This window comes from Semicossyphus pulcher, unplaced genomic scaffold (genome assembly GCF_022749685.1).
Source record: "Semicossyphus pulcher isolate SPU_LCO1_2020_fin unplaced genomic scaffold, fSemPul1.0.p SCAF_14, whole genome shotgun sequence".
Classification (NCBI taxonomy): domain Eukaryota; kingdom Metazoa; phylum Chordata; class Actinopteri; order Labriformes; family Labridae; genus Semicossyphus; species Semicossyphus pulcher.
Window position 1 is genome coordinate 9,608,888 of NW_027211648.1, and position 10,237 is coordinate 9,619,124.

General features: G+C 43.8%; 1 protein-coding gene across 1 annotated transcript in view; it reads left to right on the plus strand.

Moving 5' to 3' along the window:
- efna2a (ephrin-A2a) overlaps positions 1 to 4,743 on the plus strand; it is an 88,469-nt gene extending 83,726 nt beyond the window's left edge. Inside the window, exons 3-4 of the mRNA XM_069662042.1 lie at positions 2,313 to 2,378; positions 3,814 to 4,743. Of these exons, the coding sequence (XP_069518143.1) occupies positions 2,313 to 2,378; positions 3,814 to 3,941 (194 nt within the window). The 3' untranslated portion in view covers positions 3,942 to 4,743. The remainder of the gene's footprint in view (positions 1 to 2,312; positions 2,379 to 3,813) is intronic.
- Positions 4,744 to 10,237: the final 5,494 nt, after the last annotated feature.

The window sequence follows — 10,237 nt, forward strand, 5'->3', positions numbered from 1 at the left end:
GGCGGCACGGTGGCTCAGCGGTTCGCACTGTCACCTCACGGCAACAGGGAGCTGCGTCTGAGGGGAATTTGCATGGATTTTTCTTCCCCCATTCCAAAGACATTCAAGTCAGGTCGATTTGAGAGCCCCGTATTTCCCTCAGGTGTGAGTGTGAGTGTGACTGAATCCCTCACAGCTTGTTTACATTGCCTCAAGTGCTAAATATGTTTACGAGATCACAAGCTCGGGAGCGTGGGGTTAACAGAACTTAAAAGGACATAATATAAAAAACTGCTTGGGGCAATAAATGTCTTCAAGTAAAGTATTTGGCTGCTTCAATGACTACATTACTGTCTAAATATATTAATTTATTGAGGGTTAACTTACATGAAAAGCAGCTTCCTTACTTTACCATCTCTGGCTGATTTCTTTGAAGCCAATAACCCTTCTGCTGGTGTGTTTAATTGAATTGTTTTATGTTAAAGGAAGAATAAAAAAGGCAACAAAAGTCTGCATTTTTATGTAAATAGAGTCAACATTAAAGCCCTCACTGACTCTGGAAAAGGACACTCTGCAGTCATCCTCCTGTGAACAAAGCATTACAATATTTTCCCACGGTATCTTCTATTACGTTGCTAATGCTATTCAGGAGATAGGTAGAACTCTGGTATGGATTATGTTAAGGTTGTGTGTCTTTGTGTTTGCAGGAATCCAATTTTTGAGCGCCCAAAGGTTCACTGTGAGTCTGTCGGTTGGTTTATTGTATTATAGTTTCTCATTGAGCAACGACTGGTGTTTAAAAACAGATGAAAGCACCCCCGGCCACTTTATTAGGTACATCTGTTCAACTGCTCGTTAACGCTAATCCCTAATCAGCCAATCACATGGCAGCAACTCCGTGCATTGAGGCATGTAGACATCTGTCCTTATTCATAAGGCAATTCTTAACCTGCTTCCCTCTTTCTTATGTAATTGTATTAATCTAAAAGATGCTGGAAGCTACAGTCCTCGCTCTGTGACCCACTCGCAAGGCTTCATTTTGCTATCTGTGCCCAAAGTTCATCTTTAAATGGGGAAAAAGGTGTTTCAGGTCCTGCTGCTTGGAATCTGCTCCAAGAGGATTTGGGTCTGAAGGAACCGATCTCCTTAAATCTTTTTAAAAGTAGATTGAAGGCGTTGGAGGAAGATGCATCAGGTTGTTTATTAATGGCTTTCCGCTATGTGACCAGAATATGCTGACTGTGTTTGTAACTGAAGTCTGAAGCTTTGTTCAAATGTGCTGCTGCTCGGCCAGGACGCTAATGTCAAAGAGATTTTTAATCTCAGTGAGGCTTTTCCTGGTTAAATAAATTTAAATAAATAAATAAACAAAATCTGCTGAAGTTCACCTTTGGGATGTGCTGGAACGGGAGATTCCCATCATGGATGTGCAGCCGGTAAATCTGCAGCAACTGTGTGATGCTATATGGACCAAAATCTCTGAGGAATGTTTCCAGCTCCTTGTTGAGTCTATGAAACGAAGAATTAGGGTTCTGAATGCAAAAAGGGTCCAACCTGGTACTAGGAAGGTGTACTTATGAAGTGTATATAAATATATGTAAAAAAAATCTATAATAATAATATGTATTTCCTGATTAAAAAGGGCTATGTAATTTCCCAAAACAGCTGGGCACTTTAAAGCAAATGTTGTTTAAAGAGTTTATAGTGCATTTGTTGGGACTATTTTCAGTCGTGGAAGAATACACATTGGGTGCTCTATAGGGAGTATTGAAAAGAGCAGGATGTTGTATGTGGACTCAAAAAAACTACATTGTCCATTTGCTTTATAATTAAGAACATGTAACCCTGTGTAACAGTGTAAGTCAGTGTTATTGGACACCTATAGAGGTCTATGGCATCGGCTTGGCTACACTTTATTATTGTTTTTTGTCCTTTAATGGGGTTTGTTGACAGTTTTAAAGAGGATGACCAGCTATATCATTTATGTTGGAGACCCTGTCTTATTGCAGGTGCACTTTTTAATGTTGCATATTACTAAGGTTAGGCTAAATCAGTGTAATTTGTTTACTTCAAGGTCTGCAGAGAGAGGAGACAGGTGGGACTTAACAGGGAGCCACGTCTCATTTGTGCCCTCTGGCCATAGATACAGCTCTGCCTCTGAACTATACCAGTCCAACCAGCCACCTGATAATAAGCCTCACAGCTCTCTGATACAGAACAAGATTTAAGAAAAAAAAATTAAATGTTTTCATTCGCTTTATGAGAGCAATGAGCAGCACAAATCGCTTTATCTCACAGCTAATCTCCTCTTTCAATCTCTCTGCTTCTTACAGCGTCTCCTCACCCGAACCATGTGGGCCGAGCATGTCTAAAGCTGAAGGTGTATGTCAGACCTCCAGGTAAGTCACGCTCTAACTACACACACTCACACACCAACGCGCACACACACTTAAAGGTCCAGATTGGCTATCAAAGTAAAATTAGAGGGGAATAAGAGGTCTGATAGAATGCCCCGGCAACACTCTCTGCTCTGATTCACAGAGCAGCCAGGCAACACTTTAACACCTTTACACACACACAATGAAAACACACACACACACGCATTCTGACGCGTTCACACAGGCTCGGAGACGCACGCGCACGCACACGGGGCACAAAGTGGCATACGCACTTCACATCAAATCACATCACATCACACTGGGTGTGAGGGAGACCTTCTGTCCTTGCAGAAAGAGAGCAGAGCGGGCTGAAAGTGCTCTCTTAAAAAAATGTAACCCAGCCCGCACATCACTCCTCCAGCTCGATCTGCTCAGAAGAAACAAGAGAGCAATCTAATAATAAAACCCAATGCATACTGTAGAAGCCTAATCTAATAATAGACACTTCATATTTTTTAATACAATTCTCCTGCTGCATCAGCCGTGTGGTAAAAGATGAAGCTCGCTCGCCACATTAAAAGTCTTTTTTTTCCTCCAAGAGGCATGCAGCCTGGTGAGATGAAAATAGCTCCCTCTTATATTGGTAGACAGTGTGCCGTGTTGGCCTATGATAGTGCCGCTTAAAAATAACTCAACAGAAGGAATTGCACAGGCATTACTCTACACTCGCGCTATCTTTAAAAAAAATCCACCTGAACGTCTTGTCAAAGGCGCCTAAAGAACGACTAAAGAGTCAAACCCGGGTAGCAGCTCGTCTCCCCGGATAATGACACGGCTTTGAAGATGTACGTTAAAAGGATGAGAGTCGGCCTTTCCAGGCTCAGATCATTCCACATCTCGCTAAAGGGGGGGAAAGAAATTCTCTCCTCCTACATAATTACTGAAACAACATATATCCTTTTATTCTGAAATTCCTGCAGCTCCGATTTCGGATTCTGCTTCTTTCCTGCTCTTAAAGCAATCTGTCTGACATTGCAACTTCCATCTCGTCTGTGAAATATTGTCACTGGGGTGAGCTGTGAGCGGCTGCACATGTGTACGACTGTGTGTGTTTGTGTGTGTGTGTGTGTCAGCTGCTCCAGATTCCCAGTCTCTGTGATTAAACTGTAATTAGGTTGGTTAAACCCCCTGCAGAGCTCTGTTGCTGTCGACTCTCCCCCTCCTCCCTCTCCTCATCCCTCTCTGTCTCTCCTCTCCTCTGCCTTTCCTTTTACTTTTGAAGGGTTGTGGTTTGTCACTCACTGTCCACACCCCTCTCCATCAGTAGTTCCACTTGTCTGCCTTTTGTCTTCTCCCCCTCGTACATTCACGTTTTCTGTGCACCATCTTGTCTTCGATGTGTCCGTGTCCCTCTAAGTACAGATGTTTGTCGTTTCTCTCTCTTCCTCCGTTTCAGATGGGTCGGGATACGATTCTCCGGAGCCCTTCCTGACTGACGGAGGTCCCAGCTGGAGGCCAGGGGGGTCCGTGGCCCTGTTAGCCGCACTGGCCTCACTGCTCCTGGGCCTCTTCTCCTGGGTGTGACCCCCCCCTCTCCTCTTCTTCCTGGAGCTCCCACCCCGAGGTCGCTGGGCTGGGCTGGCTGTCCCTCTTTAAATCCACCACCCCTCAGGGAAGCCCTCTGTCTCCGTCCTCCCCCTCTCCCACCTTCCACCTCTATACGACCACCACCCACCCCCACTGCCAGCCCCTTCCATGGCCCAGCCACGGACACCCTTCCCTGGCCTGGCTGAGAGCGACGGGTCGTGTTTTGGAAGCTGCCCTGCATCTTTGATCCCAGATTTCTGGGCGGAAGAGCACCTCTCAGCTGAGAAACACAAGGGAAATGTCTCTGCACACATATCAGGGGGTCCTTTTTTTGATTTGACTATTGACTCCTGGCCACTGATGGGGTAGATGTAGCCGCCGCTATGATTAAACTTGTCGTTCCAGGGCAAATTCCTATCATGCAATCACGGCAGGATGCATTAAGCGACAGGCCTGGATGCACAAAAATTGGATTTCTTCTCCTATTGCTGTCCCATTGTCAAACCTAGAAGTGGAGGTGGCCAAGCTTGCATTGTAATTGAAATTCTATATTATCTGGACCTTTTCCAAGTCTGCGAGGAGCAAATGTACAGAAATAAAGCGGAGCGACGTGACCCGAGCCGTGCAGGAGGGGAAGGGAAACCGATGCGGGCGCAGATTTGAACGGCCATATGGGAAATGTAATATTATACGTGTTGATATTTTAGGACCAGTGTAGATCTCACAGAAATGTGATGTAAAAATCACAGTTTTATTTTTTATGAGAAGCTCAGATTTCACATTAAAATGACAAGTATAATCATAGCCTGATTCAGTGGGAGGGCGGGGAGGGGAGGGGGCGGTCGTTCTGGGTGGGTTTTAATGAGGTGTATATTTTCAGGTGGGTTGTGTTTTGTCTTATTCATGTTTCTAAACAAAGCATTTATCACAGCCTGGACAGCACAGGCTTAATTCAGCACTGTCTAATGTCTCGATCGGGTCGGGTGGCTTTTGGAACCGTGACTTTCTCATGTATGAATGTACCACTGGTCACCCACCTCTTTGTCTGTGTGTATTATTACGACTGTGGTCACTTACTTCTCTTGGAGCGGCGGGGTTTTTTGGAGGGATGTCGAGGGGCGGCGCAGGAGGTGGGTGAAGTAAGGACGAACGAGGGACCGGTGAGAAAAGAAGGGGGGAGGGGGGCGACACTCAAGTTGCATGACCACTGTGAATCCTTCAGATCAATCTCGTTTGTAATGATGATATATTTTTTCATGGGGGAAAAATCAGAAGCACCCTGCTACCGCTCTCTTGCTCTCCCTGAGACTTTTTTCAGACATCAAAAGGCAAAAAAAAAAAAAAAAAAATCCAACCTCTCCTCACACGGTTTCTCCTGTCGTTGATGGATTAGCTTGAGGGCCGGGAGATAAATGGACCCAGCGGCTGAAACTGACTGGAAATCAGCCCCTCGGAGCCCGGGCCGGATCACAATGGACGTAAACACAGACTGAAGCCGGTCCCGGGTCTGCGGGTTAAACCAATAAGGGAAGCACATAGACTGTGGCAAATGAGGCGAGTTGTGTGTGTGTGTGGTAGCATCACAGAAAACACACATGCGCATGCACACACACACATAAATACACACACACACACACACGCGCGCGCAGTCTTTGATAACGAGACTGTTCCTCTGAGACTGTGGGAGCATTCATGGACACGACTATAAAGGGAACAGCTCAAAGAGAGGGGGAGCGGAGGAGGGGGAAAGTGTGTGTGCATCATGGGACTGAGACTTCTTTAATGTTGGGAAGTGAACATTATGAGCAAGCACTGTGAACACACACATACATACACACATGTACAGATGAACACACACAAGTACAGACATCATGTAGAAAAGCACACGCAGATCTAGACAACGACATGGCATGCACATACACACATGTACAAAGACACACACACACACAAAAACACAAACAAGGGGAAACACTTCCTTCCCTGTTTCATCTTATTTTTGTAGCATTTAAAATCACTGTTAATTACTCCTGTGTGGGATGCAGTGATGGGGTCTAGCCTGTGGAAGATTAAAAAAATGTGTTTTCTCTTCTTCTATTCCACTGATGCTGTCCTTCTATCGTTCTTCTTCTTCTCTGGTTTGTGATCCATGGTCGGTAGTGGTAGGTAGGAGGCCTCCAGGTCTGAGCGTCATGTATGAGTTTGTCTCCTTTTTTCTGTTTGTGGTGTTTTTTTGTGGATGCTGACCTCAGTCATTATAAAGTCAGTCGAGTCAAACGTAAACACAGACGTCAGAGCGAGGAGAGAAACACACAAATAAAGATTGTCTTTTTGTCTACTCGAAAACAAGCCAAGTGGAATTTCTTCCAGTCGAAATGTGACTTCATTTTCATTTGATGTCTTTTTTTCTCCCTTTCCTGATGATTGTATTCATGTATTACTGTGCGCCACCTGGGTCTTTATTTTTGCCGGGTCTATCTGCTCCTGACGTCAAAGTCTTGGGACGGTGAGCGCTGAGCTCTGCCAGTCAAAGCATGAAATTATTCAGATGAAATCAGCCTCTCCGATCTTCAGCTGTTTCTCCCTCCGCGATGTGACAGCTAATCTGAACCGCTGACAACAAGGAGACTGAATGGCTTGATAGCCTCTCCTCTCCTGTTTCCATCAGATTTCCAGCACGGCGGCCTCCCAGTGATGGAAGGGGCGTTTACTTAAGTACTGCACAATTTTGAGGTACTCGTCCTTTCCTTGAGTGTTTCTTTGGTGTGCTACTACCTCTGCTCCACTACAGGGAAATAATGAACTTCTCCTTCATAACATAGTTAATAGAAATGTTAGAATTCACTTTAAAAAACAAGGGTGCTGGTTTAGCTCACTTGGTAGAGCAGGTGCCCGGTGTACAGAGGCCACAGTCCTTGTCGCACTGATTGCAGGCTCGACTCCCGATCTGCTGATCACTTGGCGCATGTCATCCCCCACTCTGTCCTCTCATTTCCTGTCTCTCTTCAGCTGTCCTATCAAATAAAGGCACAATAATTTTTAAAATAACAATAAAAAAATTAAACTGAAGTTAAACTTCATAAAAAAAAAACTCATAGCTCCCAAATTTGACTCCTCAGAAAGAAAGCAGTGTGCAATTTGAGCTCCTCGTCACATTTCAATGTCTATAAGTGCATTACCTGTCACGGTTTCAAATTTCACAAAAAGGTGAGGACCCAGAAGCAGACTTAGATAACGGATTTAATTAAATAAAAGGCAAAAATGCACAAACAAAACTAGGAACAGGTAATCAAAGGGACACAAGGAAATCCGGGGAGGCACGAAGAATATCCAAAGTAGTACGAGGAACAAAATCACAGACATAGACCAAACTCCACAAGAAGGACGACAATGAACAGGCCACGAGACAGGGGAGCACAAAGACTAAATAAACTTAGAAGGTGAGGCTAATCAGACACAGGTGAGACAATCAAGGGGCAGGTGAAAACAATCAGGGCAGGGCACATAATCAAACAAGCGGGAAACACAAAGGCAGGAAGTGGACCAACACGAGAGACAAGGTGACAAAGTAAAACAGGAAATGATCTAATCAAAAAGACACAAGTGACAAGACAAAATTGTGACCCGAACATGGAATACACTAAACACAAAACGAAACAATGAGAACTCGTGACAGGGAGACAAAGTGACAAGGTAAAACAAGAAATAATAACTGAACACCGAAATACAAGACAAAACCAGAACTAAACTAGAAACTCATGACATTACCATCCATATGTTTTATGCACATTTTCAACTTGCATCTATTTTTTGTACATTTCAAAACACTAACAAAGTATTGATGCATGGCTGAGGTTATGGGAAGATGATTAAAAGATGGAAAGAAAATGAGGCAGATTGCAACAGAATTGGGGCCGCATTTTAGGTGACTATAAAGGTATTTACAGCTGTTTTTTTTGGTTGCACATTTTCAAGTTGTATTCAAATGAAAAAATTCCAGAAGTACAAGTACAGTAAAAACATTTCTAAGATTGGTTTTGATTGATAGAGTCTGTGTATTGACTAAAGGAAAACAAGAAAGAGTGCAATGGAACCGTCATGTGACTCAAATGTCGACATGAAAAAGAAACACCCAAACATCAGATCCATGTGGACCAATGAGGAGAGCGTGATGTTCCTCAAACATGAAACTCCATATGTTCATAAAGTTTCCTAAAAAGTTTGTCTGCTTTGATCACATCCTCTCACAGCACCCTCTTCATGTGCAGCGGTTTCATGGCCTCCAACTGCAGAATTAAAAGCACCAGCTGGGTATCAGGATGCGCCCAACTGCTAATGTTTGCACAACAGTACTGGATGGAAATGCATTCAAATGTTCTTCTTAAAATTGGGTAAACATATGTGCAACATTTGGACGGAAATTTGGCAAATAACATTTAGGGATTTTTATAAAATAGTTAACAGGAAGTGAAAAGTTGTGCAGTTCTTTGTCTGTCCTCATTCTAACCTCGGGAAGCATCTCACGACCACCCAGATTTAGCTTGTGACCCTTTGGAGGGGGCTGACCCCGCGTTTGGGAACCACTGGACTGAACATAAAGTAGTTAAAACTCGCTCCACCTAAACCATTCACAACAGTAAAATGTTGTGCACACATTGAGGCATGGTAGGCAGGTATAACAAGTGCTTTTACCCGTAAAACTTTAAGTACATTTTTAGGAAGTGTGTTTTTGTTGTGTAGTATTTTTACCTGCATTAGAGTAACAGCTCTTTCACCGCTGTGTCTCATCAGTTAGACAGATTGTCCTGAAAATGAAAGGTTTGATCATCGCCACAACTGTCTATTAAAAATCCGGTGTCCTTGAGCTAATATTACATGCTGCTGCAGCCTGAGGGCGAAATGTTTAAAAAGTGAATATGAAATGTTTCTTTTAAAAGGTTTTTCTCTACATCTGGACATGAATAGACGGATAGACAATAGACACTTTCTCCCCGTTGGGGCTTGTAAGGGCCAGAGCTAGCTTGAAACATTTATCAGGCCTTTTAAAAAGCGTCATTTGAAACTCGTCTCTTTTGGCGGCGTGATGCAAAAAGAATATCAGAATCGTTGTTTTTTGGGGAAAACTGAGGAGCATGAATAATAGATGAGCCTTTCTTTGCTTGCTGCGTTCGTCCCTCCTGTGCAAAGCAGGCTAATGGCTATCGATGTCTCCAGTTTCCATCAAATTGCTTCATATTAGAGCTCAACTCAAATGGAGAAAGAGTGGAATCCAGAGAAAAGCAGACGAGGGGATGAAATTATCTCTGAATATTGAGACGCACACTCGGTCAGCCGAGTCTTTGTCCGCACAAGTATCAGGTACCGGCGGAATTAGCCTAACGTGCAATTAAGCCCGATCGAGCAAGGCCTCGAAACATTTCCCATGTCTCAATCCTGGTGAGAGCAAAGATGGATGTGTGATACTCCTGGAGCGCAGCCAGACGTGAACAGATGTGCTGCTTAGAAATCATGAGAAACTAGTGATCTGGGCTGTGTCACAGAAACACACACACACACACACACACACTATTACATGCCTGTGTATTCTCTTCCAGATTTAATTAATCACTTGATTATTTAAGCTATTTTCATTGGCTGGCGTACATGTGGGGCAATAATTGGCGAGAGTATATTTGGCCTATATGTTGTTGGTTTTGGCAACAACCAAAAAGACACGGCAGGAAATGCAGATGGCGACCTCCCTCCTTTCTTTCCCTCTTTCTTTCTCTCTCTTCATCTCTTCTTCTGTTGATTTCTCGCTCTCCGACACATTATTAGGCTATAGGCTAATCCATTCTCCCCTCTCCCCTTGTACTTTTGTCTCCCCGTATTCAACTAACTGGCATGATTTAGGAATTATGGAATTAGGGCAGCGCTCCCATCTCTATTAATGAGGAACAGCATGATGAAAGAGCTTGATCCTGAACGTGCCATCTGTAGTCACTATTACACATTCACTTAATCTATCTCTCTTTCTCTCTCTACTTTCTATTCTTTCCTCTTCCTTCCTTTCTTCCTTACTCCCTCTCACACACACACATCCTCCTTCAAACACACTCACATTATACCTCAACTGTAATTACAGAGGAAATACTCATTCTTAGCTCTTCAAGCACTGTTGGATGTGGCGTGAAATGGTGAAATGGCACGGCAGGAAAGTTAACTATGGACCACACACCCATGCACAGACACACACACAGGAGCCCAGATGGACCGTGTGTTATTGCTGAATAATGCATGCTATGTAGACTCTATAA